General features: G+C 33.3%; 1 protein-coding gene across 6 annotated transcripts in view; it reads right to left on the bottom strand.

The window, feature by feature from the left end:
* ODR4 (odr-4 GPCR localization factor homolog) overlaps window positions 1-20518 on the bottom strand; it is a 45556-nt gene that overhangs the window by 16947 nt on the left and 8091 nt on the right. For all 6 annotated transcript variants that reach the window (XR_013812919.1, XR_013812920.1, XM_079760683.1 and 3 more), the window contains exons 5-14: window positions 19163-19258; window positions 16467-16573; window positions 15445-15481; window positions 14523-14663; window positions 13170-13265; window positions 12374-12439; window positions 11775-11903; window positions 10999-11087; window positions 6238-6425; window positions 218-328 (exon numbers count right to left, since the gene is read on the bottom strand). Coding sequence is in view for 4 of the 6 variants with exons in the window: in XM_079760683.1 (XP_079616809.1) it covers window positions 218-328; window positions 6238-6425; window positions 10999-11087; window positions 11775-11903; window positions 12374-12439; window positions 13170-13265; window positions 14523-14663; window positions 15445-15481; window positions 16467-16573; window positions 19163-19258 (1060 nt within the window). In the remaining 2 variants the exon portion in view is untranslated. The remainder of the gene's footprint in view (window positions 1-217; window positions 329-6237; window positions 6426-10998; window positions 11088-11774; window positions 11904-12373; window positions 12440-13169; window positions 13266-14522; window positions 14664-15444; window positions 15482-16466; window positions 16574-19162; window positions 19259-20518) is intronic.

Genomic DNA, 20518 nt, shown 5'->3' with positions numbered 1-20518 from the left:
ATAAAATTAGTAGGAAGTGTCATCTTTGAGGGCCCTTGAGATAATGCATCATTTGTACATCTTTCCATCTCCAGGTCTTAGCATGTTCCACAATTCTCAATAAATATTGGCTTAATCTAGTATCTTTAAGTAAAATAAAACCCAGTAATTTTAAAGTAACAAGAAAACGGAAATCCAAAATACCATCTTTTTCAATGTTATAAAAGAAATAAAATACCCATGTTTTGCCGAATTTTCAATACTATTGTAGTTTGCATTGGTTCTTTTGGTTGTTCATCATCTCTATTGTCCAATGGAGCTTCAGAATTCATAGAGGAACTCAGAAAAGCTGCAAGAGGATAATAATAATGAATCCTATTGTTGTTTTGGCAATTAATAATTTCAAATAATTAGATATTAGTAATAAAGATGGGATCAGCAAACTGCAGCCTATAGGCCAAACCTGCAGGGGTTGGTCAGACACCCATGGGCCAAATTTGCAGGGGTTGGCCAGATCTTATGTGTTCCACAAAGCCTAAAATAGTTACTATTAGAACCCAGACGGAAAAGTTGTCCTGACTCTTGATCTAACCTGAAATTTGAAATATATAAGCAAAATATGATAATAAGTGTGACCTCTAAAAAAAATCATTGTTAAGCAAGGCAAGCACAATATCTCATTTTACAGATGAAATATAAAACCTGGGAAGTTAGTGCATATTTGAGGTCATGGGCAGCAGACTGAGGATTCAGATATGAGGTTTTTTTCTTCTTAATTATGGGTGAGAATAATTTTTGTAGGTTTGCTTAGCTGAATTTATTTAACACCAACTAAAAGTATTTGAAAAGAAAACATTCTTAGAGATCATATAGAGCAGTGGTTTTAACCCCCTCTCCTCCTAGTGCTAAAGAGTCTGACATAAAATCCAAGCATGTACAACAGGTGAAAGTAGAATTACTCTGGCTGAAGTAGGTAGGGATGGGTGGCTCCTGGAGCCAGACTCCCTTCTTCCTCTCAGGTGGCAGTGGAGTTCGGTTCTATAGAACTCCGGGGAACTATGTTTGAAAGCAACTACTTCATGTTGATCCCTTTATTTACAAAGAAGAAAACCACAGTGAGAGACAATAAATACTACTGTTTAAATTCCAAGTAAAATAGCCTAGTACATGGATTTAAAATGTCCTTATAAACATGTGTATCCCAATATACTAGCACATAAGCTTATTGAAAAAGATACCTAGCGCACCAAAATGGTTGAAAGAAAAAGGGAAAAATGCCTAGTTCTCATCAATTTCCCATGAAGAAAAATTTACTGTCATTTTCAGAAATAATCCTTAGTAACTACCTCATTAGAATCAAGGGAAGCCCCATTCTTTTTATATCCTCTTAACATATAACTAAAGAACTTTAAAAACAAACATAGTTTTCTTTTTTCCTACTCCAATATCAAGTTGTCACAAAGGCAAACAAATTCTTATTATGAACTGTCTCTAAAACTATTCAGTCTCTTATATTTCTACAGCTTCTTGTTTGCTAAAGGGCCATAACACCTTAGTTCCAGACTACATTAACCTATCAGCTTCCAATTTCCCCTAACTTCATCTGACAAAAATTGAATGGGAGGTGGGAATGGAGGAAGATGGAGGTGGGTAAAGGGGAAATTGACGGAGACTTGACTTGGGGCAGTGAACAGACTTTACTTGGGGGATGAACACACAATACAGTGTACAGTTGTGTTGTAGAACTGTGCACCTGAAACCTGTATAATTTTGTTAACCAGTGTCACTCCAATAAATTCAATTAAAAAATGGAATGGATAACATAATTTTATTCATGTTAAAACACACGCACACATAAACTTTGGCTTTTCTATCAGCAAATATCACTGGTAAAAAACTTTTTCTTTGGGCCACTATATCTTTGTATCAGGTAATGAATAAACAAAAATATTGGATAAAGCATGAATTATACCTATTTGCTAAAGGAATTTTTTTAATTTAAACACTTGTATATAAAGAGCACAAAATGGTTCTATTTGTCATGATATACATTTAATATTGAATTGTTATATGTGAAGATCATGCTGGACAAGTAATTTACTTTTATTTAAAAAAAAAAAGCCATTCCATTGTTCTATTATCTCCATTTTTAAATCGGTCAAAATCCTGTGATTTGATACAAATTCAAGATAAGTTTTCAGAAACAGAGCACTTTTCAAGAATAAATAAAGCCCTATCATAATTTACTTTTTGTGAGGGTCTGTAGGCTTTTAATTCAAATCTCAGGTACTATGTTATTTTACCAATACTTTAATTTAAATGCAAATGACATATGTTCAATAAGAAATTAGATTGTAACCATTCCTTAAAATCAGGTAATTTAACTTCAAACAAATCATGTAAGAAAACAACTTTCTTGAGCAACTGTTAACCAAGGAGAAAACAAGGGCCATGATGAATACATGCTAACTGTCTATGTGTTCCATTTCACGCCAAGTTGTTAATAGGTGGGCAGGACTATTTAGAAGCTTAAAATGAAACATTAGGACTTGAACTCCTTTGGTTAGTTGTCTTCTTCTCCATCTCTGAATCCTAAATTAGTGAGGTTTCACTACAGTCAGTGATTTAGCCAAAAAATGCTTTTTCCTCATAATTAAATTAGCAACATGTAAGGAAACAGCAAAAATTAATTTCAGTTCAGATAGCAAAAACAGAATTAGTAAAATGAGTTTCATCCAATTTTAAAGGTGTGTCTCCAAATTTTAGCTGATACTGTGGATAAAGTACATCTGAATTATTAAGTTAATATCTACTAGGAGGTGACTAATGCATCTAAGTAATTTTAAAGCCATAGTTATCCCTCACCTTAAGTGAGTCATTTTGACAAATTGTTCTTCATCCCTTAAGTCATTTAAAACTATGTTATTTTAAGATATTTACTTGGCAAATATGTATTTTAAACATAGCAACTACTTGGCAGCATATTATAGAACAGAAATAAATAATAATCAAGCTAGATACTTATAAGTTTAATGCTAATTGTATAGCAATTGACTTCAATTTTTAAATTTAAATATCAGAACTCTACTTTTTATGGTTTATTATATATAAAAAGATTAATTTAAAATATTTAGGAAAATCTATGCACCCTACAAAATATTACTTTCCTACTTTAATATTAATAGTTTCCATTATAATTCAGGAATCATTATTTTAAAGCCTTATAATACTAGTTATTATCATGCTGCCTTTATGTTTAGAAAGTATTTTACCTAACATTTTTACTAAATTCTCATACCAACCCCAAGAGAATCTGAGGTTCAGAGGGAATTTGTTTAAGGTTATACAGCTGCAAGTGGCACACCTGGACTGAGCTAAAATACTATCTTGGAAAAATTATGCATCTAATATTTTTGAATAAATTAATAAGTGAATAAACGAATGACTAAGTGAATCTAATTCTAAACCAATAGGATGTTTATGTAAAAGCACTTAATTTTTCTATTACAAGGTTATGTTTTCACCCTACCTTATAATTTGGAAATATGTCATTTCATTATTAAAAATACACTAATTACTAAATCATTCCTTCTAATTTAAATATTTGATGAAGCAAAACTAATATAATTCTAGAAAAGTAATATTCTTGGCTATAATACAACTCATACCAGTGTTCATTTCCTAAAAAGCCTAGTTACTTTTACTGTATTCATCCTTCCAAATGAACTCAAATGTTACCTGCTCTGAGAAGTTTTCCCTGAATCCCTTACAGGTATAGTGTTTATGCTAAATAAATGTAGTAAATAAATAAGACTATAGTCTTATAGTCTATATTGGTTAGGTCCCATGGAAAGGTAGTAAAACAAAATTGTTAGAAAAAAACACACAGATTCTAGAGTCAAACTGCTTAAGTTTAAGCTCCACCATTACTAGGTATGTAACCTGACAAAGTTATTTGACCTTTCTGACCCTCAAGTCTCTCATCTGGAAAATGGGGTTAATAATAATCTGTATCATAGGTAAGGATTAAATGATTTCGTATTTGTAAGGCTCTTAAAACAGTGTCTGGAACGTAAGAGGTTCTATATAAATAGATAATATTGTTATTAGAGTGTTAGGTTTAATTCAGGGTAATATATTTCAAGAAAGGCAAATCCAATATAATAAAAAGGTAATATGCAAATCGACCAAATGGCAGAACAACCAGTCGCTATGACACGCACTGACCTCCAGGGGGCAGACACTCAATGCAGGAGCTGCCCCCTGGTGGTCAGTGCATTCCCACAGGGGGAGGGCCTCTCAGTCAGAAGCCCAGAAGCCGGGCTCATGGCTGGTGAGAGCCTCTCCCGCCTCTGTGGCAGCGCTAAGGATGTCCTACTGCCAGCTTAGGCCCGCTCCCCAGAGAGAGTGGGCCTAAGCTGTCAGTCAGACATGGAAATCCCCTGAGGGCTCCCTGACCGCCCCCGCCCCCCCAGTGCACGAATCTTGTGTACTGGGCCTCTAGTCAGAGTATATTTAAAGAAGTAGTTTTTAATTTTTCTTAAGTTACCAACCCTTTGAAAGCTATAGATCTCTTTCCCAGAAAAAATTATACAATTACTTTCAAGTGATTTGTGGATCTCCCAAAAGCTATCTAGAGCAAGGCAACCAAAGTGGCAAGATAAAATGAGGTCTGAAAACTATAATAAAGAGAATAGTTAAAGGTGTATGGGAATATCTGGCTTTAAAGTATTTAAAACACAACAGTTACCCTCAAATTTAAAGCATGGACCCCCAAAAGCAGTACTCATGTTTTATTGCTGCAGATTACTGAAAAAAGTATAGATTATAGGAAGGCAGACTGGTATTAGGAATAAGGAAGAATAGAGTCTAACCACCCATCTGTAAGGAATATAGATTCAGTATTCAGTATTATAAGACAGAGGATGAACCAGGACAATTCTAATGATCCCACATGAAGTGCATTCAGATATCAACAACAGAATGGGTCAAGAATTATTGGTAGGCATTAGTGAAAGAAATAAACAAAACAAATAAAAACCTCCACCCTCGTGATTCTAAGTTTGGTTTGCAGGGATATTACAGTCACTAATATGGGAAAACATATTTTGAAAAGTAGCAATTATTTTTTCAACTAGTCTACTTTCAAAACTCTTTTAGAAAATACTAGTTTTCAAAATACTGAAACACAGCTGCTGCTTTAACATCAGGTACCAAGCAATTTGGAGTGTTGCTTTTTTTTTTCTTCTTTAAAACAAACTTACTATTCCACATCATGATTAATACTAACCTGGAGCTATTAAAAATCCAACCTGGTAGTCTCCAACTAAGTGGAGGCTTTACTGACAGATTTGTAATTCACCAAACAAACACTTACTTGACATCATATTAACAAGAGAACTCTGAATCAAACACTCTACTTTATGAGGGGTGGGAATTAGTTAAGCAACAGAGGAACAACTAAAAAATTAGAATTAGAAAAAGAAATTAAAAATTGCTGTATTCTAATTTCATAAACATCCATATTCAAAAGTAACCTAAAGACTTTATTAGTATATCAGAAATTTTAAGATTGATAAATGGCTATGTACGCAATATTCATTGATATTTGCAAATAACTTCTTTTATCACGTATTTTTTTAATGTTTCAGGAAGTCTGTCATACATGCCTGTACACATTTATTTATTGATATGTTTTCATAGCCTACTTTCACTAGAAACAAAAACAAAAACAAAAAAACAGCCTTCCAAAATGTAAGGTCAAATGTGAAAATGATGGGTAGGAGAAGAAAATGTGTCACACAATTAAGATAGTTTGGCAAATCTATACTCTATAAAAATAATTTTTGGAACTGCCTATTTCAGCTTAGTACCAGTTATATAAAGGGGGTAAAAAAATAAAGGCAGATAGTATGCAGAAGACGTTTAATAAAGTATTTTTTAAAACTTTGTGACATCATGTTTAACCAAATAATTAATCAAAATAATGGGTTTTGAGAAAACTTCTCTTACAATAAAGAAATACCTCAAAACCATATATTTCCACCTACTTAAGGCAACTCTTGTTTCCAGATCTACTTGCTAGGCTTAGAAAAACCTGAAGTATCTTAAATGTTGATACAATTTTCCAGAAAAACTAAATGCCTCAGAAGTTATCAATCAGAACTAGCTTTAAGGAAAAGACATATTTAAACTAATGTCTCATAGGTGATCTTAGCAGTAGTCTAATCAGATTCTTAAATAACACCATGGAATTACCTGTGTTTATTTCCTCTGCAATTTCCAAATCTTCTATTTGAATCCTATGATCTAACATCTCTATAAAATGGTCTCTGATTTCTTCAGCTGACTCATCTCCAAATTTATAATCACATAACATTACCGTGGATCCCGGAATGGGGACAAAAACTCGGTGAGGAAGGATGTGAAACTCTTTTTCAGAATCTAAAAGAAGAAACATTATCAATATTTAGCTAAGTCGATCACTGGTATCAGTGACATATATTTTGTAAGTAAATGAAAGCATCATATACATACCAATAGAAATAAAACCTAAAAGTTGTTTTTATTCTCTAAATGATGTGACACAAAATTGCTGTTACTGAATCCTGCTTTACTTCAATATCCCTGGCCTCTGCAAGGGATCTAAATGATATTCCTGTGAAATATAAGCTTATCACTGCCTTCAATATGAGGATGTTGTTGATTATATATTCTTGTATTAACCACCCTTCTTTGAAAGAATAACCAGGAGAAAATTTTGTCCCTGGTTATTTTTCTTATTTGTTTTAACTTTACAATTTCCCCCTCTTCATGCAACTTTGGAGCCAAATTAGTGGCCCATCTATATGGAGTGTATAGAACATGACAGCATACATTTTTATACATGTATGTACAAAATAATCTCACCACTCACATAATCTACAAAGTGCTAGTGGTCCCCTCTATCAAGCCTGTGTATGACAGCAAGTTATGTTTTATATACTAACCTCACTACCAACTCCATCTTGCTTTCTTTTCATTTTCCCTTTGCCTCATTCTTAATACTAATATTTATTATTCTGATCATTAATCTTAATTAAGTTCTTAGTTACTCCTAGAACCTTATTACATGCTATACATAATTAATAATGCATACATATTCTGTTTTTCAAATCAGGTTATATGCTTCTTGAGGAAAGGAATCTGGTCATTGATTTGTATCTATCACATTGCCTTGAACAGAACAAATGCTTAATGAACATCTAATAAATAGACATACTAAATGCTATAAACTAGAAGTAATATTCCTGGGACAACAATTAGTGCTACATATTGTCATAAATAGCATTAAGTAATATTTGAAAAAATAATCTGGATCTAAATAAATAACGAAGAACTATATTTCACTCTTCTTTGAATACTCACAAAGTAAAATATATTCCCCCCAATTTCTAACATCATCATTGGTCCAAACAAACACAACTGGTTCTACACCATGATTCTAGTGAACTATCAACAAAGATCTAGATTTTGTGTAAAGAATAGACTCTTTCAGCAATGGATATGATTTTTAAATCTACCACTGTACAGGCCAAGTAGAAAAGCAGGGCTCACTTTTATAGCAACCTTTTTTCTTGCCAAGAAACTAGTGGTAGCTTTATATAACTATAAACAGAAGACAAAGAATGTCTGTCAGGGGAAATGCAATGACTTAAATTATGTGTTTCTGCCATATTATACTTATCTGCTTTTCATAAGAGAACGGGAAAAGAGTTTTACTCTTTGAACAGACTGCCACCTATCTGTAAAATTATATTACTACAATTTGTTTTGTAGCATGTGAACTGTCCACGCAGATGGTTAGGCATCTATTATTTTATTTGGGTCCAGTTTCTTGAAATAGGTAAAGTTCAAAATTTTTAATGACCGCTATAATGTGTATGTATAATTGGCATGCAAACTGCATTCATTCTAGTTTTGCCTAAAAAAAGAGATAAATATGCTATAAAATCAAATGTTTAAGAATTGGTTGTGATGAATTTAAATTACTCACTAAAAAAGAAAAGGCTCTTATAATTTCAAATTAAAAAGTTAATTTAGCCATTTAATATCTAAATAAAACCAAGTTTTCTAATTGGTCTGAGGCTAAAAATGGGAGGGGGACCTTTGTAAAAAGACACATCTTAAAAAGTATTCCAAAAAGGAGTCCTTTAGGAATAGTCCCACAGCAGAGTATCTAGTTCACCATTATTTCAAAAAGTTCAAAACAGAAAAAACATTTAAATTTAAGCCAATATGATAAGAATTGGATTTCTGCTGATTAATAGAGTCCCAACTCATACTGAAGTATTAGAGCAATTTTTGTAAAATAGGTGCTATCATAACCAATGGATGCAAAACTCTGGGGGTTGAGGGCATGTATGGGAGTGGGGTGGGGGGGAGCAATGGTAAGATATGTACACATATAATACCTTAATAAAAAAATGGAAACAAATAAATAAATAAAATAAAAATAGGTGCTATCTAAGCTCTTAAAAGATAAGAGCCATTTGCATGAAGGGATGAGAAGTGCCATCCACAGACTGAAACCACGACCACAGGCAAAAAGGATTGTACATGACTGAGAGGACAAGTGATATGAATGGATATGGTGTAGCAATGGAAGAAAGTAAGAGGTTTCAAAATTGATGGCCTCATTTTCATAAGGAGTAGGTCATCTTCTGAGAGTAGGTTGCACAGGATTGAATGGAGGCTGATACAGAATAATGAAGATGGTCTGACATACTTTCTAAGGGGAAAACCCCAATAAGTAAAAAGAATGACTGGAGTTCATATATATTTTTTAAAAATTTTTTACAGTCATTGAAGTATTAGGTTCTTTCACCTGGATAGCCAGAATCCAAAGGCTATGTTTGTTTTAAAATAAGGAATTTAAAGTTAATATGCCCTTTGCAGACTTCCTGATGCATGCAAAAATATTTTACGACATATATTCTACATTTTACCATTCTACAAATCTACAAAATCTTACAAGCATAGGAGAAACATAAGCTAAGTAAAATGAGGACTAAATCTAAGATCTAATAACTTGGTGTGTGTGTATATATATATATATATATATATATATATATATATATATATTCAACTTCAATTTTACATTTGTTTATATTATACTTGCAATTTAGTCTTTTATATTGATATCCTAAGATCAATTTACATGTTAATGGAATAAGTATCCTGTTACTAAAGTTTTAAAAAATATATTTACACTTGCGTTTCTTCTGGAAATATAATGCTATACTTCCCAAAAATTAAAGTTAAGAAATTTTAAGACAAGTATCATTAAATAATTCTCTTCCTTCTTCACCTCTAACATAATAGCAACTACTATTTATTGATGGCTTGACTTAACAACTTTAAAAACATCATCTTGCTTAATCTCACTGGCTCAAAAAGTAGCTACTATAATCTCTGTTTTTTACATAAGATAATGGATGTTTAGATAGGCTGAATCACTTGTCCAAAGTCACTTAACTAGTGGCAAAATAGACAAAGAGCCCAAGACCTTTAGTCTTTGTTCTTTCCACCAAACTACAATGCCTATTCTCTTCACAAAGTTATTCAATTACAGTGAAAAATGTTTTTTATTTTTAAAAAATTTAATTTGTAACTACTGCAACTGCTCTTTGAAGCAATTAATTATAGTGATTGGACATCATCAAAATTTTCAATACTCACTAACTTATAAAATGATACCAGGACAGTCATATAATACCATTTTTATGAAGCATTTTTAAACAGAGTAATTAAATAATATGTGTGATTAGATAGATCTTTGGCATTAATGATGGATATATGTCCACGTCTCTGAAAATCTCAAAATTCACTGTTCAGCTGTAATCATACTGTTGCTCAGAAAGTGAGTATTTAACACCACGAGAGCTATACCATCCACAAAGCCAAGTAGCAAAAACAAAGCCATAATGAGGTGAGGTTGGTAGGCTTGACTGTGTGGCTAAGTGACCAAGTTTCACACAAATATCTCAATCCAATTGCTGCACATAAGAATCAAAGTCATGTCTCAGCAAAACTATACATTTCACTATCAGTGGAGAGAACCTCAGGGTTATTTGTGAAGTACAGCAAGGACAAATGTGAAATCTGGCAATTCCAGGAATCTATCATACTAGCAATATAAAAAAGATGATTAGCCTACCGAACCTAATATACTATTTACTAAAAGAAGTTAATTTTGTAGAGAAGCTATGCTTTCTTCTATACATATAAAAATAGTCCCTTCACAAGCTAATATATAAGTTTCAATTATATGTATATTCAACTGTGAATTCCTAATCTACTCACATTTTAATGGTAGCAAGGTGAAGATGAATATGTAGCTCTAAAAAGCATACTCAATATTTAATTTTCTTTTTGAATAAAATAAATATTTTAATAGAAATTACAAAAATGGTATAAATTGTTTATGTTTCACAATAGATATAATAGTTAGAATAAATAGGTTATGACACCATGGCCCAAACTTTTTAAATTTAATTAAAATCTGTTAGAGTAATTGATAAGAAGTATATAAACTAGTACACAAAAAATTTGGTAAGAATAAGATGTCAATTGCATATAGACCACAAATTAATACCTATTAAATAATCTATTATATAAATATTCAATACTAATAAATGTTTTGATTATGAATGAATTATTTTAAAAACCTAATATATATTAATTTTTAAAATTAGCTTTAAAATGTTAGCACAGTTTTCTAGTCTGGTAGAAATTCATGCATATTTTTTTTTAAATCTTTCCAGAAATTGTTTTAAATATTGATAGATTTCCTATTATAAGGTGTTCACAAACTATTTTTTGTGCAACTGAAAATTTTTCATTCAATAAAAAAATAAAAGATGACATATTGTTATTAAAGATAGGTATAAGTATGAAAAATGACATATCTATTATATCTTGACATCCTATCTACTGAAAACATGCCCAATAAAAGTACTTAATTTTATACTCATAACTTTTTTTTCTGGAATTTCATTCAAAAGCAGATCCTCAAATAGTATTTCACAACGATCAGCAACTGTATTCAATATATCTCTCTTCACTGCCTACGGAAAAACAAGACAAATTACAATAAGAAATAAAATCCGTTACTTTAGATTTGCATGATTTTATTACTAAGAAACCTTCACATAACTGGTCTCCCTGTATAATCACATCCACTAAAATAAGTGATACATCATTCCTTTTCAAATGTCCACTTAACATCCTTATTAACAACATTAATAGTTTAAAAGCAAATTTGCCTGCCTCATCTAAATAATAAATTAAAACCAAATAAATAAATGCAGTTTTGCATCTAAACAAATAATGCTACTATTCCGAACTAGCAAATGTATAACTATGAAAAAAGTGCTAGTCATGGCACTTTTTCTGAATTACAGAGATTATAGAATACTACCTAATCATTCTTCCAGTAAATACTTTTCCTATTATTTAAAAAGTTCAATTTCTTTTAAAGGAAATGATTTCCAATGTACTAATAAGTCACACTGTGGAACACTTAATGAACTTGTATAATCATCACTTTAAAAAAGACATAAAATAGACATTCTACATATGAAAATCTCGTGATGAATTACATGGTATAATTGTACTGCCTAATCGACTGGGCCTTTATTAGTCAAAGTTAAATTAATAATAATGAAAGCTGATATTGCAAAAATTAAGGACTTTTGAATAGTCATGTTAACACGCTTCTGCTTTTCATGAACCAGTTATTATTCCTTTTGTACCTGCACAGCATCCTTAACCTTGGGTTTATTGCTATGAATGTAAGCTCTGCATTTCACAGCGCCCTTAAGGTTTACAGAGCCGCTGCAGATCTGGACGGTGGCTGTGGATCTGTGGTCTGAATTCAGAAGCTGAAAGACAAAAATCACTTTAAAGTTCTAATAGCTAACATTATATTAACTATATAAACTACATTAATAACTACATGAGACTTTTAAACATTATAGAAGACATTTCGTAAAGTGAGAAGAAATTTTTGGCTGAACCAAGTATTTGAAAATTTTCTCCATAAATTATTAAAAGGCCTTCATATTTCTCCTTATATAAGTTATATATCATTTGTTGAGTATTTGAGTATAGTCAAATACTTTATGTTAAACTTTTAATAGTTTTGGGCCAAAAGACTCAAACATTAAAATAATGTTTTATATTAAAATAATGTTTCTTGCGAATAACTTTCCTAGAACTGGACATTTTTTAGTCTCTTACATCTCTAAAATTCTTTGACTCTCTAATTATAAACATAAAAACAGAAACAATTTCATTAAGTTTATTCTTAGAAATAATGTACTTTAGATAAGAAGGATTTTAAAATATTTACCAACTGCGTTAACACTCTGACATCAAAAGAACAACTACTTGCTTGAGCATTTCCTCGAGGTTTTTTCTAGGGGAAAAAAAGTTAAAACTAGATTACTGAGATCAGAATGGAACATAAAAGACAATTTAGGAACTATCCTACACATACTAAGTAACTTAGAGAAAAAAAGTATTATTATTTGTTTTGTTTTAGCTATTTCTATAGACATGTTACTTTGTATATTCTATAGCAATGTTTTGTTTTTTGATAAAAACAAAACAAACAAAACATTAATTCCCTACTTTTATTCTTCTAAAGCAAAGACTAGCAAACTATGGTCTACAGGTCAAATTGAGACTACCACCAGTCTTTATAAATAAAGTTTTACTGGAACACACTAATATCATTCATTTACGTATTGTGGCTGCTTACATGCTACAACATCAGAACTGAATAGCTGCAACAGAGACCAAACGGTCCTTATTTCTGCAAAGTTTGCTGGCCCTTGCTCTGAAAGGAGAGATCATAAAGTTTCTCTTCAGATCAAAGCTATTTTAGGAGCCCATATAGTCCCTTCTTTAAAATGGCAAAGGTTGGTCTTCAAACTGCCATAAGGGCAGGATTCTTTTTATTTCCAAAATAATCTCATAATTTTATGAGAAAAACGTCTGCCCTTTACTTCAAAAGGCCTTAGAAATAAGAAGTAGGTGAAAACTGTTTTCATGAAGGAAAGAAAGATAGAACTAAGGATTCGTCATCTTTTGTTTTTCCTTAACACAAATAATTTCATAAGTAAGAGGATTTTCTCTGAACTCACCTGTCCTTCTAGTAGGTCACAATCTTCAGCTTTAACTTGTCCATTTATCAAATAAATACCATTTTCTATTTGCTTCGCCCAGCGTGCAAGTCCATTCTTATAAGAAACACAACAGGGATATCTTTCAGATATGATGCCATCTCAAATTCCCCACAACTTTTTCCTCCTAATTCACTGGCATAGTAAAAATCTTTATGTAGCAGTTTTTTGTACCTTATTCATCCTATATAATAAAAGCCTAATATGCTAAGTGTCCGGTCGTCCGGTCAACTGTTCAACCAATCAAAGCGTAATATGCTAATGAATGCTAAGGCCACTCAACTGCTCACTATGATGTGCACTCACCACCAGGGGGCAGACGCTCCGACCAGGAGGTTAGCTTGCTGCTGGGGTCCGGCCTATCAGGACTGAGCAAGATGGGCCGGACATGCCCTGGAGCCCTCCCGCGGTCCCTCCCCAGCCCCGACCGTGCACTGGTGGGGTCCCTCAACCTGGCCTGTGCCCTCTCGCAATTTGGGACCCCTTGGGGATGTCAGAGAGCCAGTTTCAGCCCGATCCCACAGGCCACTCCCCTTGGAGGGCACCCGACACAGGGCTCATGGCTGACAAGTGCTGCTGCAGCGGCGTGAGCCTCTCCAGATCGGGTCTGATTGGGTGCGAGCCCGTGGCAGGCACAGTGGGGCCAGGATGAGTGGGAGCAGCAGGTAGGAGCTGCAGGCGGCTTTGGACTGTGGGTTTCAGTCCAATCCCTGCAGGGCACCCCGAGGGACCCCACCCGTGCACAAATTCGTGCACCAGGCCTCTAGTATTTAATAATAGTTTGTCTAATCTTTATCTCAAACTACCATTTACATCACTGACTTAGAAGGTTTAATAACTACATGATCATAGTCAAATAAGTTCAATAATTCCCATTATCTTTTAAAAATGTGACAAAAGAGAAAAAGCCTCAAATACATAAAGCAGTATTTGCCTCCAACACAAATGAGATATAAACAAAAGAATGATACAAAAATTCTTTAAAAGGACTAACAAAGAGAACACAAAGCTAAAGATGATGCAAAAGCAAAAAGACCAAACAGTATACCTTCTTACATAACTATATTTTACAATGTACATAATTATGTTAATTAACAAATATTTATGGAGCACCTATTATGTTAAATATGTTAGTATTATGACATTGTTCCTCCTCTAAATTTGTAATCTGGAGTAATAAATTAGTTACCTCTAACAATATTGTTACAATTAGAATGCACTTTTTGAGGATTATAAAATGAACAGTAGACAACCAGAATAAAAGCAAATTATCTATTCAGCAATCACTACAGAAAATTCAAATTACTCTGATACCTTTGTATTTTTCTCCAGAGTATAGCTGACAGAAGTGGTAGACAGTGGGATGTGAATATTAATATGAACTGTACACTCTAAAGAAAGCCATGAAGTTGATAGTCCATTTTGATACTTCCAATCTGCTGGTTTTGCTGAACTCTTTAGTGAGAGAGGGGTAAAAACATAGAATATGTGCTTTAGGTCATCATATGTACAACCTAATAACTTGAACAACCTGATAGCTAATATATTTGGCCATATTCTTTCATCAAAGGGCAATAGGTTATAACTAAATAAAAACAAAGCATGCATTTAATTTTAGTAATCTTCAGAATACTGAACTTGGTGACTCCCTCCTCCAGTGGTTGGCTGGCAAAAACCAGGTGGTCCATGTTTAGAATTCTGAGGAGTCCTCTGGTCCTCTAGCTCTCATCTATAGCTTCGACAATGTTAATTCTGGAGCTTTCTGATGTGAAGCAAATAACCACTGAGTGACTTTCAGGTGCCAGATGTTCTCCTTTCTGTCCCATCCACCCTAACAGAATTCTACAGTTACTTTTTCACATTGCTTTTAAACATCTCAGTAAGTAAATGTTAGTTTGGATTCTGCTGAGTGCAAGTAGCTTGCTTACTAGGCACTATAGCTACCAAAAGCCCACATACTTTTACTACCAGCCTCTCAAATATACTACTAAACACATAAACACGGTAGGGGGAGTTTAATAAACATATGTTAACAACTAAAAAAAAACACAACAAAACCACCACATAAATTTTCCTTGTCTGTAATGAAATATTTCAAAATAAAAAAATATAGGTGGTTGTGGACATCAATAGGAGGGAACAGCACTGAAATTTTTTAAAACTAAATAAAGAATTGAATTGTACTTTAAAAATAGTTTGCAACACAGAAAAATCTTTAAAGAGCAATTTTTCTTACCTTTGGATCATGGATATCATAAGTTCGACAAAGTATTCTTTACTAATTAAGGATAAAAATGACCCAGACCATCAAAAAATAAAAAAAACAACTATAAGCATCCAAGAGTTTTTACAAAATTATACCATTTTACACACTTAACAATATATACACATATGTATGTAATTATACAAATATATATATATATATATAAATTGCTCTGACTATAGTTGTGGTGCTTTAAAATATTTATTGTGGCTTATAAATCCTGCTAATCATAATGAATAGAAAGCACTTGCTCAAACACACACCCTGTATAACAAATAGGTGTGCTGTTTTGGATGGAGTCAAGCCTGAGAATCTTTATTGGGTCAAGGGGCCTGCACATGAAACTTTCTAGTTAAATACACAAAGGAGTTTAAAGCCCAGCTTCTGCAGGAGTGATCACTGTTTGAATTTTGTCTTTTCCAAATCCTGATTCATTGGGCCCTTGCATTGCTTCACTTTCTTCCTAAGGCTGTCACTTGCTTGGGAGGCATTCTTGCCCTGGCAAGATGTATAGGAAAGAAGCTAAGGGGTCCCTATAACTAGCTTTTAGTGCCATTTGATCTTGGCTTAAGTCCTAAAAATTTCTTAGATACCCTAACTGTCCAGCTCAGTGCACCTGTGCTTTGAATTGAACATTTTACCAATAGCAATTGGAGGTAAAAATTTAACATAATAAAAGCATTACTTTGCTTAAGCTGTCAGCTGGGGTATCTACTTCTCTGTAGGGGACCTATCTTGCTGGTAAACAGTTCTCAATCCCTAGTCCTTGACACTTCTGTCAAAGTCTTTGCAACCTTGAGGCATGATTATATTAGTAGTAGTAGTAGTAGCAGTAGTAGTTGTTATTGTGCTAAGTATGTGTTATTTACAGAAAAACTTACAACTAAGATTATTTTTTAAATAATGATTTAAGTAAATGTTTGGGGGGAAAACTTATAGGAACATTATTTTGGTATTATATACATTTAAAACATAAACACCTAAATAAAAGATACTTTTTTGTAGAAGAGCAAATGTGAAGTGTCACTCGATCTGAGACTTCCTCCTCTGTGAAACTCCACAGTCTCTTTTTATTCATAGATTTTTCCACAGCAAATACTAGCTGAAATAGAGGAAAACACACACCAATTGAATGCAAAGTGAATGCAGAAAAACATACAATTATAATGTCCCTAAGCTCCCATCTATTTAAAATTTCATGATTCTACAATTAAATTATCTTTTCTTCAAAAGAAAGAGTGAAACTGATTATTAACCGTTTGGGTTCCATTTACACAATTGGTTTTTTAAAATAGAAAATATAATCCATCATCATTAAGAATCAACTGGACATAAAAATTAATTTTGGGCAAACATTTAAGTGAAATATAGAATAAAGGCTTTATTATAATAAGAGTGAGAAAGGACAAGTTATTTTTAAACTATAAAAATGGAGCATGTCACCCATTTGGCATTTCTTATTTAAATGTCACAAAAGATTTAAAGCAACATATAAGGACACATACAATATAGTAGCAACATAAATTTAAAGTGACAAAAAAAGAGAAATAGTGACATATATTTATACCAGAAATAAGAATTATGGAAAGGCATACTTGATATATGGAGAGGAGTTATGATATGGCTCTAAGCTTTCTAACAATAATGCGTACAACGAAACCTAATTTGTTACCTACTGCACATGGTCCATAAATTAGCTGAAAACAATTGATCAGAAGAGGCACAGCTTTTTTCATAACGATATCAAAAGAAATTTCTTCAAAGACAATATGTGATATAATGAACAAAGTTCTTATCAATGATCTTATGGGAGACACTGGCAAGTTTTATAATGTTCTTTCTTATAGTGTTCCTCAATGCTGGCCAATGGAAACAAAGTTAGATAATTCAAACTCAATAATTTCTGAAATACAGCATTTCTAAAGTCTCATATGCTTCTTACAAACAGATACAAAAACAACAGGAAAGAGGATCTGACTATATTTCTCTAGCACTGAGTCCACATTCACCCCCATTCAATCCAGCACCAACCACAAAAGGATGCACAACCAATGTTATTAATACATAAAGGTTTAGATCATATTCCAAAATGCTATTGAGATCGAGTAACTGTAACATACATTTATTAAAAACTAGAAGCCCGACGCATGAAATTCGTACACGGGTGGGGTCCCTAGGCCTGGCTGGCGATCAGGGCCTTCCAACTGCAGGCTGGGGCCTTCCTTCCAGCTGCCGACAAGGGCCTCCCTTCCCCAGCTGCCAGCTGGGGCCTTCCTTCATTCCGCACTGCCCCCTGGTGGTCAGCGCATGTCATAGCGAGCAACAGAACTCCTGGTCGCTTGGTCAAATTCCCATGGGGACACTTTGCATATTAGCCTTTTATATATATATAGAAGATGGGAAAGATAGCAGAAGGTTGAATAACTTCCCAGGGGAGGGAAAAATCTCCATTTTCTTCCCTTACTCTCTTAGGTACAAATATCAAAAGTTTGACAGTGGACATTTGATAGGTAAGGTTATAAAACTGGAAGAATCTGTAGAATCTGGAATTCTTAGTTGCACACTTCTTTACTAGAAAAAGTTTTGGGGATTTTCTGTGGGTTTTTGCATTTTTTAAGATTATGAGGTCCGCTTCTCTCTTAATGGGGGGAATAACTTTTTATTTATTTATTTATTTATTTATTTTAAAGTATATTTTTATTGATTTCAGAGAGGAATGGAGAGGGAGAGACAGAAATATCCATGATGAGAGAGAATGATTGATTGGCTGCCTCCTGCACGACCCCCACTGGGGATCGAGCCTGCAACCCTGGCATGTGCCCTTGTCCAGAATCGAATCTGGGACCCTTAAGTCCACAGGATGACGCTCTATCCACTGAGCCAAACCAATCAGGGTGGGAAATAACTTTTTAAAGAGTAGAAGGCTGGCTGCAGAGTTTACTTTAGGTTGTCAGGGGAAACAGCTTGTGAACCTTCATATTTACATGTAGACTTTATTACCCAATTCACTGATGTGGGAATAAAACGAAAACAGGGATTCATAATACTCAGTCCAGGAATAAAGAATAAATATCTGATTATTGTGTTGACTTTGTTTTACTCTCAGGATACTGAGAGAATTGAACAGAAGAATCGCAAAGCCTATTAATTTCACATTATAGCAATCACTTGGAACTAAATGAAAGGTCTAACAGAATACTGCTATTGTACAACAGAAACAGTTAAATCACTATAACTTGTTTCATAATAATAAAAAAATCTTTAAATGAAGACTATTTTAACATCTGCAGCTTGGACTGAAAATATAAATATTGACATTACACACAAGATACCAAGCAATTGGGTGGGAAAGCTATGTCAACACAATCTATAATAATAAAAGCATAATATGCTAACTAGACCAGACGTCCTTCCCAGACGACCTTCTGGAGGAAGCCAGGGCTGCAAGGGAAACCTGGGTCCCGGGTGCCAGAGGGAAGCCTGGGTCCCAGGGGCCAGAGGAAAGCCAATGCTGGCAGCTGGGGAAAGGAAGGTCTACTCTTCCATGAGTTTCGTGCATCGGGCCTCTAGTATAAAGAATTATGGGACAGAAATTCAAATATGTATACACAGGTATACATATATACAAACAGCATCCATTAAAATAAGATGTAACTTGATCATATTAAGAATTTTTATATTTCAGACTTACTCTGCGCAGGGTATTTTGAAAATCATTTCCCATTTCTAATGTTGTAATAATAAATATTCCAAGAACTAAAAGACCCCCAGGTAGCATTCTGGATACCTAAAAATAGAAATATAATATTAGCTAACATAAACATTTGGCATTATATGCAATCCTTTGTGTCTGAGAAGCTAAATATTAAATAAGCAAATCCCTACTTAGTACCAACTATATGAACAGCATTGAGGTAGGAGCTTTGAGAAACGGGTTAAAATACTGAGAAATGGATGATAACCAAGACAAATGGGGTGTCATTATGAACACAATCTTCCTAGAGTATCCTGAACTTTTACCCTAAAATAACCTTATAAGTAAAACCATTAAATAATGAAACCCATTAGCTACATAAATAAACCAACCCCTTTCTCATGAAATCAAAAACTGAAATATCTTGTAAGATTTTTTTCCAATGGCTTCCGCTATCAGCTAAATAAAGTATCATTTTTTCCTTAGACTGCTATTTCAGACTAAAATCTGGATAATCAGATATCCTTCATTTGACACTACTTACTCTGAAATATCAAAATGCCAGTCAAAACTTCTCACTGTTCTCCATATATATGCCTAGGCTTTCTAACGCTATAACTTTACTCAGGCTGAGAGCTGACTTTTTCTTATATTTTTGGGTACCTTACTAGTGGGTCTGGGAGGTCCTTAAGGGATGAAATAATTCTCAACTATCACTGTATCCCTATATTTAGAATACTAGAGCCTGGAATTTGATCAGAGGGAGTCTGACTTGAAAATCCATTGTTTCCTATTACTTAGGTTTACCTGTTTTTAAAACCTATTTATTGATATAATTGAGTATTTATGTATTTTGTAATTTTTCTTTACCCTAAAATAATACTGGATAAAAATCCTTGCAAGTTTTTCTGTGTTCACTGGATTATTTGTTTAGGATAAATCTCTTGAGGTGGATTACTAGTCTAAGAAGTTATGCATATTTTTAAAGTGTGTGACACATACTACCAGTTTGTCTTCTGTAATATCTATTATTTCCTTTCACACAACTGTGGCTACTAGTACTTTTTAATGCCACATGGATATCTTTCTACCATCTAGACTCAGTTAGGTTATCTTTTGTGTAGTTGAACAAATTGATCACAAAGTTAAGTCTTCAGAAATTAGATATCATAATATAATCCCTAATAGATTGGTGTAGCCACTGCTGGTGGCTCCCTCTGGCTTCATCAATTCTATTTATTATAGTAACACAAGCCTGACAATACAAAGAATAAAGTTTTCGTATTTAGCATGGGCATCTGCATATCTTTTCAAAATAGCTACATAAAATTAACCATTTCTTTCTAGAGGCAT

This window comes from Cnephaeus nilssonii (genome assembly GCF_951640355.1).
Source record: "Cnephaeus nilssonii genome assembly, chromosome: 21".
In the NCBI taxonomy this organism is placed as follows: domain Eukaryota; kingdom Metazoa; phylum Chordata; class Mammalia; order Chiroptera; family Vespertilionidae; genus Cnephaeus; species Cnephaeus nilssonii.
This window is presented reverse-complemented; position numbering and strand designations above follow the sequence as displayed.